Source organism: Rana temporaria, chromosome 10 (assembly GCF_905171775.1).
Source record: "Rana temporaria chromosome 10, aRanTem1.1, whole genome shotgun sequence".
NCBI lineage: Eukaryota > Metazoa > Chordata > Amphibia > Anura > Ranidae > Rana > Rana temporaria.
The window spans coordinates 54,767,195-54,784,023 of record NC_053498.1 but is presented as its reverse complement, the minus strand read 5'-3'; the positions used below and the strand labels follow the sequence as shown (position 1 = coordinate 54,784,023).

Below are 16,829 nucleotides of genomic sequence, written 5' to 3'. Positions count from 1 at the left end.
GTCTGGGCTTAAAAGCACCATTTTAGAATTTGCAGATGACATCAAGCTATGCAGTGGAAAAACGGAAAATTGTTATCTTACCTTCGGTAATTTTCCTTTCCTGGCCTGTCCTTACGTCAGCACATCATGGGTTAATCCCCTCCTCCGGTCCACCAGTACCACCTTCTTTTAGCTAATAAGAAGGGGGCCCCTCCTCCCAGTCCTTGTTCCACTAATTTGGCGGACGACAGACTATAGGGAGGGAAAGGCTGTGCTGACGTGAGGACAGGCCAGGAAAGGAAAATTACCGAAGGTAAGAATAACAATTTTCCGTTTTCCTGGCCAGTCCTCCCGTCAGCACATCATGGGATTTAATTTAACACCCTAGGGCGGGAAAATGTATATAAGACTCGGACGACAACTATAAATGCTTCTTAAGTGAATCTTTCTTTATTTTGCCTGAAAAGGTGCCGATACCACGGCATTTCCGAAACTAGACGCCTTAGATGACGTCACGTCTAGATTTCTAATGCTTTGCGAAGGTCTTGCAGGAACTCCAACTGGCCGTCTTGCATATTTCCTCAACTGGTATTTTGGCAAATGCTGCCCAGGAGGCTGCCACCCCTCTGGTAGAGTGAGCTCTAGTTGCCTGAGGAGGCGTCAGCCCTTGTTTCTCGTACGTGAGCTTTCTTACTTTGGTGATCCAGGTCGAGATTATTCTTGTTGAAACGGCTTGTCCTTTTTTAGGCCCAGATGGTAAGATGAAAAGGGAATCCGTTTTGCGCACTTGTTGAGAACAGTGCAGGTAAATTGAGAAAAGGTTGACCATGTCCAGAGGTCTGAGGTCCAGTTTTTCTTCCTGCCTAGGAGGTAATGTAAAGCTAGGTAGTACTGCCTCCCAGTTAAGGTGAAATTTTTGAAACTACCTTGGGTGTTGCTATTGGTGAAGGCCTCAGAATTACTTTGTCTGGAAGGATGATACAGTACGGTTCCTTACTGGACAGGGCCGCTAGCTCGGATACCCTTCTTGCCGATGTTACGGCGGTGAGAAAAAAAAAATAGTTTAAGTGTTAGGAACCAGAATGGACAAGATTCTGCCGGTACAAAAGGATGCAGAAGTAGTGCTCTTAGCACTGCCTAAGTCCCAGGCCGGAAATAGAGACTTCCTTGGAGGATTAATTTTCATGGTCGCTTTTAAGAATTTTTACCAGTGGTTCGTCTGCCCACCTGTATCCTGTAAAACACGACAAAGCTGAAATTTGTACCTTCAATGTACTATAGGCTAAGCCTTTGTTTAGAGCAGATTGCAAAAAGTCCAGTACTTGTGCCACATTCGGATCCACCGAAGAGAAATTTTTCTGTAACGCAAAAGTTGTAAACTTTGCCCAAATCCTGTTGTAGGTGACATTGGTCAAGGCCTTTCTAGACTTTAACAGTGTTGAGATTACTTCCTTTGAAATACCTTGTGCCTGGAGTCTGGTTGATTCAGCAGCCAGGCCGTCAGTTTGCAACCTGTTCGGGTTGGGGTGAACCCATTGGCACTGCCATAGGAGATCTCTCTTTAGCGGCAGACGTCTTGGGGGAGCCGACGCCATGTGTAGGAGTAGAGGGAACCATGGCCTCTGCGGCCAAAAGGGTAGAATTATTATTGTATGAACCTTTTCCCTCGCAATCTTTAACAAAGTCCTCCATTACTAGCGGCACTGGCGGAAAGATGTAAACTAGGGGAAAATCCCATGGAATGGAGAAGGCATCTTGGGTCAAGGCTTTGTTGCAACGGAACCTGGACACAAATTGGGGTGTCTTTGTATTGACTCGGGTCGCCATAAGATCCACTGAGGGTGTCCCCCACTCGGAAAAGATTGGTTCTAGGAACTTCTTGTTCAAGGCCCATTCGTTCTTGTAGGGGAACTCCCGACTCAGATGATCCACGATGGAATTCTGGCTGCCCGGAATGTAGGCTGCTGTTAGGGCTTCTAGATGTGCTTCGGCCCACACAAATATTTTGGTTGCCACCTGCAGAAGTGGCAAGCTCTTGGTTCTGCCCTGTCTGGCTATATATGCTACTGCTGTCTTGTTGTCTAACATTAGTTTAACTCGAGCTCCCTGTACCAGTTTCTCGAAGGCCTGCAGGGCCATGTATGCTGCTTGCAGCTCCAAAAGGTTGGAGTGTCGGGATTCCGTCTTGCTCCAAACTCCTTGCACCTGCCTGCCGAGGCAGTGAGCACCCCAGCCCCGAAGACCGGCACCCGAAGTTATCGGAACCCAGTGCCCGGGGCTGAGGGGCATGCCCCACGACAGGTTCTCTGATGACTTCCACCAAGCTAGGTTCTGTCGAATCCGGCTTGGTATGAGAATCCTCTGGTGAAGAGAGGTACCGTCCTATTGGTTCAGGAAGGTTGCCTGGAAGGCTCTTGTGTGGAATCTTGCCCAAGGAATGGTTGGGCTTGCTGCAGTAAACATCCCGAGTAGGGTCATACAATCTCTTGCCGTTAGCGGTGTTGACTTCATCGCGCTGCTGACGCAGGCTACCAATTCTGCCTTCTTTCGTTCGGGTAGGAGGACAAGGCCTCTGTTTGTATTGAAAAACAGTCCCAGATATTCCATCTGTTGTGAGGGAATCAATTGGCTCTTTTGCCTGTTGATGATCCGGCCAAATTTTGATAGGATTTCTAGAACCATCTCGCGTTGAGACGCCAGTTTTCCGCTCTAATGTGCTACTACCAGGATGTCGTCTATGCCTTTCAGGCGAATGACGGCAATAACGGCTAGTAAGATTTTGGAAAACACTCGCGGAGCTGTGCTGATGCCGAACGGCAGACACCTGAACTGGAAGTGATCTTCCCCTACCAAGAATCTTAGATATCTTTGGTGGCTCTCGTTGCAAATATGCATCCGTTAGATCGACTGATATCAACCAGTCTCCTGGTTGCAACACAGAGATGATTGTAAATACAGACTCCATCTTGAACGTCTTGGGTTCTATGAAGTGGTTTAGAATTCTCAGGTCCAGAACTGGTCTGAGATCCCCTGATGCTTTGGGAACTAGAAAGATTGGAGAGTATACCCCTTTTCCTTGTTGGGATAGGGGCACCAGCGAAATTGCATTCTTTTGCTGTAAGCCGTCTAAATATTCTTGTAATCAGTTACGTTTCCTCTGATCTGTTGGTTATTTTGAAAGGATATTTTGGAACCGTATCTGACCGTCTTGCGGACCCACTGGTCCTTGACCTCTTCCGCCCATACTTCCCCGAAGGACATTAACCTGGCGCCCACCTGGGGGGGATGGGCGGTTAACCCGTCAAAAAGATTTTTCGTGTTTTTTCGCGGTCTGTGCCGCTCTAGACTTTACCTTCCGCCGAAAAGAATCTTGTGGATTTTTCCAGTAGGGCCTTGTATATTACCGTCCTGGCCTGTATGACCTGGCGTCATACGCCCTTTTGTAGTCTGGTTGGGCTGGCCAGGTGGCCTGCTGTGCCTTCCTAGGTCTCTGGCATTAGACCCGACTTTCCCCCTGTAGCTCGTCTAATAGCTTCTTCTAGGGTCTTTCCGAACAGCACCTTGCCATTAAACGGAATATTGCAGAAACTCCGTTTTGAGGTGTTGTCTGCTCCCCAATGTCGCAACCAGAGGGCCCTCTTTGCCGTCACTGCAAAAGCCATGATTTTTGCGAGTAACTTTGTCAGGTCCATAGAGGCTTCCGCTATGAAATCGGCGGCAAGATCAAATTTCTCCATTGTCTGTATGACTGATTCTGACCCTGTATCTGCTTTTAGGGCTGCTTGGGTTCTCGTGGTCCAAACCTTGAGTGCTCTGGAAATAGCCAGGCGGCACGCTACACCTGCAGCTGAGTAGACCTTTTTTAGGTCTGTGTCCGCACGTCTGTCCATTGGGTCTTACAATGGCAATGCGACCTGTCGGGCCAGGCGCTGTAAGGCCACATCTATGCCCAATGGGGAGTCCCAAAGGTCTGCTTCTGGGGTTTTAAAAGGGTACAACCTTGAGAAACGATTCTGTACGTTTGCCCTCTTTTCCGGCTTTTCCCGTTCCTCCTCGAACCATTCTCGGATTTCCGGCAAGAGGGAGAAAGTAACCCCTTGCCTTTTCCGGCTAGGAAAAAATCCTTAACATTTTTTTTTTTTTTTTCCCTTCAGCTTGGCTGAACATCTTGATCCCAGTCAATGGTGTCCTTCACGGCTGTGACAAATGATTCAATATATTAAAAATCAAATAAATATTCTGAGGGCTCTTCAGAGTCCGATGAGCCTAGTGATAGCGTCTCCCGTGCAGGTGATTCATCGCCCACTGATTGATTGGCGCTACTAACTTTAGATCTTCTAGGTGTTTTGGTGGCTGCGGCTGACTGAATACCCTCTGCCACCTGTAGCCACGTCCTTAATGCAGCCGGTGCATAGAAGTTTGCCAGGTTCGGATGGTCCGAACATGCCCAACAAAGACTATTGTCTGGGCGGGGTCTTGATGCATTTGGCTCTGCTACAGTCGCAGAGTGACTGGATTTGCGTGCTGGACTAGAATGGAACTTATGCGTTGCCCGAGAGCCAGACGCTTGCGGAGATTTTGAACGGTGGCGGGACTTTTTTCTCCGTTCCTGTCTTATCTTAGGGCTTCTGCTCCTAAAAAGACAACCAAGAAACACTACCTTTAGCTCTTGGTATTGCACTCTTTTACTTTGTGGCCCCCGTTGACCCCTCCTACCTGTCCGGTGACTTTGGTGCATCCTGAGGCTGTGGTGAGCTCATGCTGTGTAAAGAAGCAGGGTACGCACATCAGGCGGTGTAGCAATTGATACCTAATTTTACTTTATTTATTTTATTTTATTTTATTTTATTTATTTTTTGCTGAAATTCCTGTTTACAGGGTATAGAGACATAAAAGTTAACTGATTCCTTTTAAAAATGATTAAGAATAGATGTTGGGGTGTAGAAGACAGCGGGGAGAAGTTTTTGCTCGGTGTGTGTTCTCAGAGATCGGTTCCTGCTCACATAGAGATGGCTGTCCGCGCTTCCTTCGAGAATAACAATGAGATCGGCTGCTTCGCCAAGCTGACAAACACCTACTGCCTGGTGGCCATTGGAGGCTCGGAGAACTTCTACAGTGTTTTTGAAGGGGAGCTTTCAGAGTCAATACCTGTTGTCCATGCATCAATAGCCGGGTGTAGAATTATTGGAAGGATGTGTGTAGGAAACCGTAATGGCCTTCTAGTTCCAAGCAACACAACAGACCAGGAGCTCCAAAATATAAGAAACAGTTTGCCAGACTCAGTTCGTATCCAGCGAGTGGAGGAGCGGCTGTCCGCCTTAGGGAATGTGATAGCCTGTAATGACTATGTAGCGCTGGTTCACCCTGACCTTGACAGGGAGACGGAGGAGATTTTGGCATATGTCCTGAAAGTAGAAGTATTTAGACAGACTGTTGCTGATCAAGTGCTGGTTGGAAGTTACTGTGCTTTCAGCAATCAAGGAGGTTTGGTGCATCCTAAAACATCAATAGAACACCAAGATGAGCTATCGGCTCTTCTCCAGGTCCCCCTTGTGGCTGGAACAGTGAATCGAGGTAGTGAAGTCATTGCAGCAGGAATGGTTGTCAATGACTGGTGTGCTTTCTGTGGTCTGGACACAACAAGTACAGAGCTGTCAGTAATAGAAAGTGTATTCAAATTAAGTGATGCCCAGCCAAGCACTATTGCCACTAGTATGAGAGACTCCCTCATTGACAGCAGAAACGTGGGCTGAGTGTACAATAAAGGAAGTATCTCTGCACATTAGTTGGGTGAACCAGTATTCCTCCCCTCTGTCATACTGATCCAAAGGCTTCTCTACTTTAGTATCTGACATAACCAGTGTAGTGCCTGGTCTCTGTCAGATTTTCATAAAGTAAGCCAGGCCCTCTAGTATTGAGTCTCAATAAAAATCTGATAAATTCAAAAAAAAAAAAAAAAAAGAATAGATTAAATTCAATCATATAATGTGCCTCTAGTTTCACTTTCGGTTTCAAAGGTACATACATGAAGTTCCGGGTGAGAGGTGAGTCGAGAAGACACACAGAACAAAAACAAACAAATCCAGGGCAGTGTTTTGTTTTTAAAATTAATCTGATTGGTTCTGAGGAGTTTTAGACACACAGTAATGACAGCTTAGACCATCGTGAAAAGCTACTTCAAAGCAAAAACGAACAATGAGGACCTGAAAGCATAGTGCAGCACTGACACAATCTCATTCAATCCTCCTCAGCTGGAGGCTTACCTAGTGCTTCCTCTCCCAGACAGTGGCAGACCGCACTGAGCCTCCTGTCCTGGAGAGTCTTTTAAAGCCGATTTGAGCACGCCCACGGCGCGGCCCCGGCCCCGCCCCCCCTGTGAGGTCACCGCCGACTAACATAAAGTGAAGGAAGGAGGGGCGGCGCGCTCCTACGGAGCTCAGATCTGAGTAAGGAGAAGGAGCCAGCATGTCCTAGCAGAGGACAGGAGACACACCACAGCCTCTATGATCACAGTAAGCTTCCTATAAGCTAAAAACGCCCGCAGCTCATGCACCTGAGCGTCCAGTGTCATAAAGGGGCATACCTTTATTACTTCTGGACCTTCCAACCCGAGGAGAGGCTGAACCTGGGTGGGGATGGTTCGGTAGGGGGGTTTTCTTTCTTCCTCTTCATTCGTAGCTTGATTGTCTGGAAGAGTCTTAGGTGGTCTGATCGTCCGACCAAAAAAAAGGAACAAGGACTGGGAGGAGGGGCCCCCTACTTATTAGCTAAAAGAAGGTGGTACTGGTGGACCAGAGGAGGGGATTAACCCATGATGTGCTGACGGGAGGACTGGCCAGGAAAGGATGTTTCAAACTTACCAGCCGACATCAATGCATTGTTTAATTGGTAACTGTGTGGCAAATGAGGTTTAATGTTGAAAAATGTAAGTTATGCACTTGGGAGCTAAGAATATGCATGCATCATACATGCTAGGGGGAGTACAATTGGGGGAATCAATGGTGGAGAAGGATCTGGGGGTTTTGGTAGATCATAAGCGCAATAATAGCATGCAATTCCAAGCTGCGGTTTCCAAAGCGAGCAAAATCCTTTCTTGTATTAAGAGAGGTATGGACTCCAGAGAGAGATGTATCATTTTGTCCCTGTACAAATCATTAGTAAGACCTCATCTGGAATATGCAGTTCTGTTTTGGGATCCAGTTCACAAAAAGAATATTGGGGAACTGGAGAAAGTGCAGAAAAGGACAAACAAACTGATAAGAGGAATGGAGGAGCTCAGCTATGAGGAAAGATTAGGTGAACTGAATTTCTTCTCTCTTCAGAAGAGGAGATTAAGGGTGGATATGATCAACATGTATAAATATATGTGGTCCATATAGTGAACTTGGTGTAGCGATATTCATCTTAAGGTGGTGACCTTAGAGGACAAGGGGGCACTCTTTACATATGAAGGAAAAGTGATATAATCTCCAAATACGGAAAGGCTTCTTCACTGTAAGAGCTGTGGAAAGGTGGAATAGACTCCCTCAAGAGCTGGTTCTGTCCAGCTTAGTAGATTGTTTAAAAAAAAAGGCCTGGATTCTTTCCTAGATGCACATAATATAATTGGATACTAATATTTATAAGTAACGGTGATCCAGGGAATATCTAATTGCCTGTTGGGGGATCAGGAAGGAATCAGATTATTATTTTTTCCTTGCTCTGGATCAACTGTGGCTATAGGATTGTATCTATGGAGGTTTTCTATTTGTGTGTGTTTGTTTTTCTATGTAGGTGGAACTGGGTGGACTTGTGTCTTTTTTCAACAAGATTAAGGCTGGATTTACACTAGTGCAAAATTGATGTGGGTTTTCCCGCATCCAACTCGCATTTCAGGAGATTGTGACCAGTTCTCTATGGAGCCAGTTCACACATCTCTGGAGCAGCTTCGGTGCGAACTGCACAGGAGTCCAGTGCATCTTCTGGCCTGTTTCAGGTTCAAATTCAGCCCAAAATTCGGGCTGAAATCAGACCTGAAACGGTGAATAGAGACGCACCAGACCCCTGCTGTGAGCTGCTTTGTGCTGCAGTGTGAACCCAGTCTAAAAGAGAAGTATGGGTTACACTTTTTCTTGCAGGTGTAGGTAGACTGGTGACCCACAGTAGAAGAAGTTCCAGCTTGAGCTAGGCAGGTTCAAGCAGGGCAGATGAACAATTGGATGCAAGGTCAGACAATCCAGGTCAGCAACAGATGGTCAGATTCAGGCATAGATGGCAAACAAGGAATCATCAGCATACAGGCATAGGTTGGCAACATGAGATCAGGCAGATACGCAAAAGGCAGAGACAGGCCAAGGTCAGGTCAGGTTAGGCTCAAGTGAAGTCAGGAGCAAGCCGGGTCAAATACAGACATCAGCAGAATCAGATACAGGAACATGGGTACAGCTGCAGATCAGACAACAATGGACTAGTGCAGTTGCTGCACTTTTATATAGGTAATCTGGCGCCAGTGTCAATGGCTAATGTGTGCTAATATGCTTTCGCCTGGGCACAGCAAGATGGGCACCAGCAGGCCCTCACCTGCACATTTGCATGCACCTTGCACCTGCACTATAGCCAGCACATTCCTTACAATCATCTTAAGTAAACAGCAAAGTTCAGTCTCTGCAACAATTTATCAGTTCTGTATAGCAGTTTTCTGCTGTTGCTGATTCATTACACTTTATTGGTCAGTTGTGAGCACAGGAATTTCTATACACTTCTGAATTGGTTAACTATGTAATTTATGGTCAAATGTTCTTAGCCTATAGGGTTAGGTTTGGTGGTTTTTCTGGGTACTTTTCGAATTGGGTTCTGGAGTTCAGAGACTTTAAAGAAACTTGGGAGGAATGAAGCATCTAACCCTGTGCCCGGGTCATACTGTAGACCTGCATGCTGAGTGTGCAGGTATGCATAGCCTTTATGATCAAGGGCCTGTCTGCAGTTCATTCCTCCATCTGGGAGAAAGGATGTCCCCTGCCCATAGGTGAGGGCGTAGACCAGTGCATCAGGGATCTGCAAGAGTGCAAGAGGGGTACAGAGCTTGTAAAGGAGCGCAGTGGTGCTGTGAATCAGTCCATAGGCCTAAGGTTGAGGTATGAGCAACTGCACTGCCAGAGTGAGCCAGGAGGCTGAAGCAGCCCTTTATGTTGCTTTATAGCATTGAGAGGGGAATGCTGAACACCCCTCTAAGGCAGCGGCGGTCCATCCATAGAGGGCGCTGGAGCGCAGCCCCCTCTGGCTCCGCACCGCCACTGAAAATAACATACATTCATGCATGAATGTATGTTATTGTTGCCAGCTGCCACTGGTCTATTCAGGTGGCCGGACATTGAGCGCCGACCACCTGAATAACGGCAGCTGGTTGGCTGTGCGGAAGTGCCTATCAGAGCCAGCAGCTCTGATGGTCTTTCCGAGTACAGCCCTCGTCTCCCGGATGCTTTATCCAGGGAACGTACTGGGTGCGTTCCTTGGCTGAGATGGCCGTCAGTCTTATCCAATCAGGTTCGCCGATTCTGGTTATCGGTAACCTGATTGGCTGAAGCGTCACCAAGGCGGGAGAAGACATCGAGGGACGTGGAAGGATTAAAGGGGTGTTCCTGTCATTTTTTATGTTTATTAAAAGTCAGCAGCTACAAAAAGTGTAGCTGCTGGCTTTTAACAAGCATACACTCACCTGCTCCACGTTCCAGCGCTGCGCCGGCCGGGGCTCCGCTCCTCTCCCCCCCTCTCCGGCCGGCGTCTTTATTCCAAGTGTGGGCACCCGGCCGTGACAGCTTTCGGCTTCACGGCCGGGCACCCACTGCGTATGCGCGAGCGGCGCTGCGCCATCCGATTGGACAGTACCACTCCTCCTGAAGCCCCCACTCCCCCCCCCAAAAAAATTACATGCCAAATGTGGCATGTAAGAGGGCGAGGAGTGGATTAAGCAGAAGTTCCACTTTTTGGTGGAACTCGGCTTTAAGGTAAGTGCATTTTACAGGGCACAGCTGCTACAATGGGCACAGAGGCGACAAAGGGCACAATGGCATCAATGGGCACAGTGGCGGCAAATGGCACAGTGGCATCAATGGGCACAGTAGTGACAATGGGCACAGTGGCAACAATTAAAGGGCACAGTGACATGCACAGTGGCGACAATTGAGGGGCACAGTGGCTGCGTTTGATGGCATGGCACAGTGACTGCGTTTGATGGCATGGCACAGTGACTGCGTTTGATGGCATGGCACAGCTACTGCGTTTGATGGCATGGCACAGTGGCTGCGTTTGATGGCATTGCACAGTGACTGCATTTGATGGCATGGCACAGTGGTGCGAATTGATGGCATAGTGACTGCATTTGATGGCATGGCACAGTGGTGATAATTGATGGCACAGTGGCTGCGTTTGATGGCATGGCACAGTGGTGACAATTGATGGCACAGTGGCTGCGTTTGATGGCATGGCACAGTGGTGACAATTGATGCTACAGTGGCTGCTTTTGATGGCATGGCACAGTGACTGCATTTGATGGCATGGCACAGTGGCTGTGTTTTATGGCATGGCACAGTGGTGACAATTGATGGCACAGTGGTTGCAGTTGATGGGCACAGTGAGGCTGCAATTATTTTCTTTCTTTTTTTTTTTTTTTTACGTTTGGGCCACCCCAAAAATTTGGAGCACCAGCTGCCACTGCTCTAAGGGTAACCTTTTTTGTTGTGTTGAATTTGAACTTGTATTTTCCTGTGAAATAAAAATTGACCAACAACCACTAAAACAGTATTTCCTGGCTGGTCTGAGCTTACTGGAAAGCATTACAACTTAAGAAAAAAACTCAAAATATTACAAGGAGTTCATGGTGACCAAGGTCTTTAGTCTTCTGTTTTAGCTAGAAGGTGACTTTGACACAGTTTCTGTACCAAAGGCTTGGAGAACCGTACAACCTGAGTTGACGGGGCCTCCCATTTTTGGATAGTTAGGGGCATCAACACATTTGGCTTGTCCATTATCTTCTATGTGGAGAGTGACAGGGTTCCTCTTGATATTCCTGTTTTGTTTAGGTACACATTCCCTCCAATAATCTTCAAAATTATCTATTTTGACATAGATCATAACAGTTCATTATATTAAGCACTTGCTATGTTTTTTTATACGTTTTAGGTGCCCTCTGAAGGACTGTTAATGGACAGACTTTCCTAGATTGGAATAGACCAACATCATTGAAACATCATTTTAATTTTCTGCTCGGCTGGTATGGGACTGAAACCACAGAGATTCAAAACCAGACAGAGAAGCATTTACAGATGTCAGATTCTTTTGGGCATGGAACTTGTTCTGCACATCGTTTTTATGGAATCAATACAACTGCAAGTGGAAACAAAAGGAGACAGACTTCAAAATATAAGTGCAGTTCTAGAGTGCATGATTAAAAATATGAGTGTTTCTGAGATTACATGCTGTAACTAAACTCATACACCATGGTTTTACTGACATGTTGGAAAGACTGCCATTTAGAGAGACTACACTGTCACGTGAAGAGATTGTTTGCTATACGCACTGTATTGTCTCTTTTGTGTAACTACTACACTAATGGTCCCTGCTATATGGAAGGAGATTGTCCTGAAGAGCCAACCATGTAGACAGAAACTATTGTAGAGAGCCTGGCACTTGGACAGAAGCTGCAGTGAAAACCAGGAAAAATGTGGCTGATAACTGTAAACATGGGTCCCATGGCATACTGGTACTGAGGGCCTGAATCTGTAGTAACAGGTTTCAGGTTGTGTGGTAAGGGGCACCTAGTGCAAATGTTCATCTGGCTTGGTAATCAGATATGGCCAGTGTGTTTTGAGAAAAAGGCCCCTACTATCTTCAGGGTTTGAACACACAGTTTGCTTTGGATTTACGATAGAGTTCACTAAAAACCCAGAATTAGGTCTAGAACAGGGCTAGAATTGTCAACGTATGCAGAATGCAAATTATCTAGCAGGACCTGCATTTTCTACCTATTGGGTAAGGATTTCCAGCTTTTTGCACCCTACTCTACTGTCCCTATGGTGCCTAGTTTGGTTCCCTTCGAAGAACAACGTGTATCTTTCCTCTGTGTGTCACAAAAAAACAAAACATAAGGTCATGTGATGTAATGGACTCATTCCCCATTCTGCCCCTTTATAAGATCTGCTGTTAGTCTTAAGCCTCGAACACACAATAAAGATATCACACGAATGATCGTCCATTTTTCTTTGCATGCTAGCCTCATATCGAAAACCAATAGGTTACTAAAGTTACGAAAATTTGCGTACAACAGAATACAACTTCATAAGTCATGTAATGTATTGTATTGTAATGTATTCTTTCATTTCCGAGCATGGGTGCCCTTGGTCACATGATTTTCTTCGTACAAATAACATACTAACACAAAATTTGTTTGTTCTGTTATTATACAAAAAATATTTGTGTGCTTGCCATTTGGATGTTTTTGCATGAACTGTCATGTTTGGCTATCGAAAACTGTGTACTAACAATCAAATTATTGGAAGATCGCTCTGAAAATTAAATTTTTCTTCAGATTTTCTCACCGTGTGTACTTGGCATTAAGCAGGGTCAATAAAAGAAAAGTACATTTTTCCAGAACAAGTACATTAGAGAGTCAGCAGCAAATAGTTTGTATCATGGACTGTGAAGATGTTGTTTTTTAAATGTACTATAACAGCTATTAACCCTTTTGCTGGCTGAGACATTTTTGCATTCTTTTGCACACATGTTAAAATGCATATTTTAGACCTGAAGATTAGTTAAAACCTTCGAAACCTGATAAATATTTCCTAAAAGCAAATACGCTAGTGAATAAAATAATGGTAGTTATGCCCAAGTAAGTAGTAAATCAAACAACTATTGCTGTGACCTAAACTGTGGTTTGAAAAAATAAATTCTATTCAGGTATGTATTAACTCAAAAAATCTCATCTTTGCTCTCAGCCACCTCCAAATCTCCAATGTCCGTTTTTTTGCTGCTGTAATCTGACTTTCTGTTAGAGGGTGGCTATGTTCATTCTCCATGGTACGTATGTTGGAACATAGCCAACCTCTCTTGCGCCCTCCTGAGATGGAATAGGGTTTGAGAGCTTATGAAAGTTGTTGGAAGTATGACAGAAAAATACAGGAAGAAACTATTTAATGGAAAATAGTTTGTAGGGTCATTAAATAGTGGATGTGTATAGATTATTTTTGGAGAAATATAAAAAGTACCTTCTCACTGGGATGTCCTTGACACTTGACACAGAGCAAATAGATATTTACAAATTTAAAGAGACTCATAAGCATAATGCTGAACTATACTGTACTCCTAACATTTTTTTCTGCCAGGTACGTTGTTTTGGATCTGCTTGCGCAGGGGGGGGGGGTTTACAGTAAGGTGACCAGATTTTTTTAATTAAATCCAGGGACTTTTTTTTTTTGGGGGGGGGGGAAATGGTAAACTATTTTAGAAGCTTTATGGAATGATTGTATGATATATACGTTATTTCTCACATTTTGTCCATAGGATAAAAAAAAGATACTTAGAATTTTTTGGGATATGACTACCAAATGTTAAGAAGATAGAGAGAAAAACTTTTCATTGAATTTTTCTATATACTGTATTTCTCGCTCTCTATGTACTGCATCTCTTTCTCTATATAGAGAGAGGGATATACAGTATATACTGTATTTCCCTCTCTCTGTACACTGTATCTCTTTCTCTATATACTGTATCTCCCTCTCTCTATATACTGTATCTCTATTTCTCTATATTCTGTATTTCCCTCTTTCACTATACTGTATCTTCCTCTCTATATGTAGCACCCTCTAAAGTGCTGGAAGTATAATGTAATTTTTTTGAGAGTAGGTACAATTTCCAGGCTTGGCTAGCAGCCAAGCCTGTGTGTATTTTTATCTGGGCTGGGAGTCGCTCAGGGTACTGTTGGGTGACTCACATGTGGCATCATTATTACCTCCTACTTCTCTCCAGAATCTTATATGGATTTCTGGAGAGGTGGAGAGGGGAGGTGATGAAACCGGTGGTATTCTGAGGTTACAGACCAATCCTCAATCTGAATTGGCAGGGACAGGCCTCCTTAAACACTTAGGCTCAGCCCAGCTGGGGAGGAGTTGTATCGGGTGGAAGATGAAGATGGAGTGTTAGGCTGTCGAGGCCTTTGAGGGAGCTCCCCAGTCTGGCTGGGGGGTGACCTTGGGCCTGGGCTCCGGTGTGAATGGGACCCTCTTAAATCTCACAGAGGTGTCCTGGACAGGATACACAGGAGGAGCAAGAGAGGACAGCATGAGAAGACTGCCGGGCAAGTCTCTAGGAGTTTCACAGAGGCAGTCAGGTGGACTGGTGAGTGAGCACACTGTCGGGAGGACTGGGAGGCACACCTGAGAGGACTGAGATGCAGTAGTTTGCAATGGGTGCAGAGCCAGTCTGGAGGATGGTGGTATCATGGGCAGTGGAGAGAGGCAGCTGCAGCCAGGAGGGCTGACAGTGCCTGAAGAGGTGGTACTGGGAACAGTAGCCACACAGATGGCCAGCACTGGGACTTATTAATATTTTGCTACACCATAGGGGCCCGCAGTTACTGCCCATTAAGGGCACCTGCTTTAGGCCTGGCTGTGCCAGTGTCAGGCCTAACAAATCAGTGCTAGCTAGTCCGGAGAGTGCAAGAAAGGAAGCGATGTGCAGGAGGAGAAGAGAAGTGTATATACTGTGATGTATATAGGAGTCCTAACCTTACCTGTTAATTACCTGGGCATCTCATAAGTTCCCCATCCCTATACAAGTTTAATTCCCTTTAATAAAAATACAAAGTGCAAGGACTCTTTCATGTCTCTGGATGCTTGAAAATTGTGGGCCAGATCCTCAAAAGGGATACGCCGGCGTATCCCTGTTTCTATCTTTGGAACTGATCCACAGAATCAGTTTCCAAGAGATAGACAGAAGATCCGACATGTGTAAGGGACTTACACTGGCGGATCTTAGGATGCAGTACCGCATCCGCCGCTGGGGGCATTTTGCGTCGAAATGCCGCCTCGGGTATGCAAATTAGCACTTACGGAGATCCACGAAGCTTTTCACTGTAAGTTTTAGTTTGCAATCGTAAAATTAGGGCTGCTTTTACAAAGTGTAAACTGTTTACACCTTGTAAAAGCAGACCCTTCTGTCCAGCGACGCGTTTTTTTTTTTTTGTTTTAAAAAAAAATTTTTCGCCGTATCTTTTTTTTTTTTTCGACGCAACTTTATTGACCCGTCGTGATCCACAAAGCTCGGCGTAACGTAATTTTGCGCTATGCACGTCGGGAAAATGACGTCACGAGCATGCGCAGTATGGCCGGCGCAGGAGCGCGCCTAATTTAAATGGGAATCGCCCCCATTTGAAGAGGAACGCCTTGCGCCGGCGGAATTTAAGTTACACAGCCGAAAATTTCTAGGTAAGTGCTTTGTGGATCGGGCACTTAGGTAGAAATTTTAAGGCAGTGTAACTTAAATGGGAATTTCTACGTTACGCCGGCTCTTTGTGGATCTGGCCCTGTGTGCCTGGCTGGGCAGGGTGACAGGCGGACCACTTTACACAGCAGCTCCTTCGGGGGTACCGCTACATATATACTGTATGTAACGGAACCCCAAATGGGACAGGGGTCAAATCCGTTCATGATATTCCATCCAAGACAGCTTATCGACACTCCACAATCAGGCAAACGAACACGACCCATAAGAATTCCCCCCAGACACGAGACACACAGCTCTGTGCTTTCTGGTTTCAAAATGAAGGCATCTTTAATGGTACACTCTCAGGGTTGTATGCAGTTCAAGCATGAAAGGAACAAAGACTCTCCACCCCCTTCATCACACACTGTGGCTTCAATACACCTGAGAAGTCACATTCCACATCTTAGACAGACGTTCTGTCTCCGCATACAGCTTAGCAAGTTCCATTCCACATCTTATATCAATAGAATTCACACAAAGCAGCATCGCACAATGAGAGGTCTTTCAGAAGCAGACTCAATTAGCATGTCACTAGCCAGGGCTAATCATAGAATGAGTCACTATTGACTGGTTGGGTCACAATTAACCAACAACTTGCAATATCTCAAGATCCTGCAATATGAACTATCAGTGATGTCCCCTGTCCTGTAATTTAGGATATAATTTCTCAGTCACCTTAGACCCTAGACATAAGACTCCTTGGTGACGCCGGTACAGGAGTACCCCTCATCCTTACAAAGTCTCTGTTTGTCCCGGGTCATTCTGTTACACTGTATATCTCTCTATCTATACTGTATCTTTCTTTCTCTATATACTGTATCTCACTCTCTCTGTATACTGTATTTCCCTCTCTATACTGCATCTCCCTCTCCATATACCGTATAGCTCTTTCTCTATATACTGTATCTCTCTTTCTCTATATACTGTATTTCCCTCTCTATATACTGTATTTTTCTCTCTATATATACTGTATTTCCCCCTCTCTATAATGTATCACCCTCTCTATATACTGTATTCCTCTCTTTATATACTGTATCTCCCTCTCTCTCAATATATATATATATATATATATATATATATATATATATATATATATATATATATATATATATATATTGTACTGTATCTCCCCTTCTCTCTCTCTCCTAATTTTTAATCGCGATTAATCGCATTAATGTCATAGTTAACTCACGATTAATCGCGCGATTAAGGAGGTTCACCCTTTAAAACATTTTTTTTTTGTTTTCTTATTTATTTTTATTTTTTTAGAATATTAAATTGTGTTTTTTTATTTTTTTACATTTTGATCACTTTTATTGCTGTCACAAGGAATG

General features: G+C 45.0%; 2 protein-coding genes across 9 annotated transcripts in view; both read left to right on the top strand.

Moving 5' to 3' along the window:
• FLT3LG (fms related receptor tyrosine kinase 3 ligand) overlaps positions 1-12,915 on the top strand; it is a 330,696-nt gene extending 317,781 nt beyond the window's left edge. For all 8 annotated transcript variants that reach the window (XR_005744019.1, XR_005744023.1, XR_005744022.1 and 5 more), the window contains one exon: positions 11,137-12,915. Coding sequence is in view for 2 of the 8 variants with exons in the window: in XM_040327627.1 (XP_040183561.1) it covers positions 11,137-11,175 (39 nt within the window). In the remaining 6 variants the exon portion in view is untranslated. The remainder of the gene's footprint in view (positions 1-11,136) is intronic.
• LOC120916576 (eukaryotic translation initiation factor 6-like) lies at positions 4,893-5,922 on the top strand. Its single transcript, XM_040327626.1, has one exon. It carries the CDS (start codon positions 4,896-4,898, stop codon positions 5,730-5,732), a length of 837 nt encoding a protein of 278 aa, XP_040183560.1. The 5' UTR covers positions 4,893-4,895; the 3' UTR covers positions 5,733-5,922.
• Positions 12,916-16,829: the final 3,914 nt, after the last annotated feature.

What these genes read in the sequence shown, in the direction of transcription:
- LOC120916576 (XM_040327626.1), top strand. Translation starts at nt 4,896, where the DNA reads ATGATTAAGAATAGATGTTGGGGTGTAGAAGACAGCGGGGAGAAGTTT.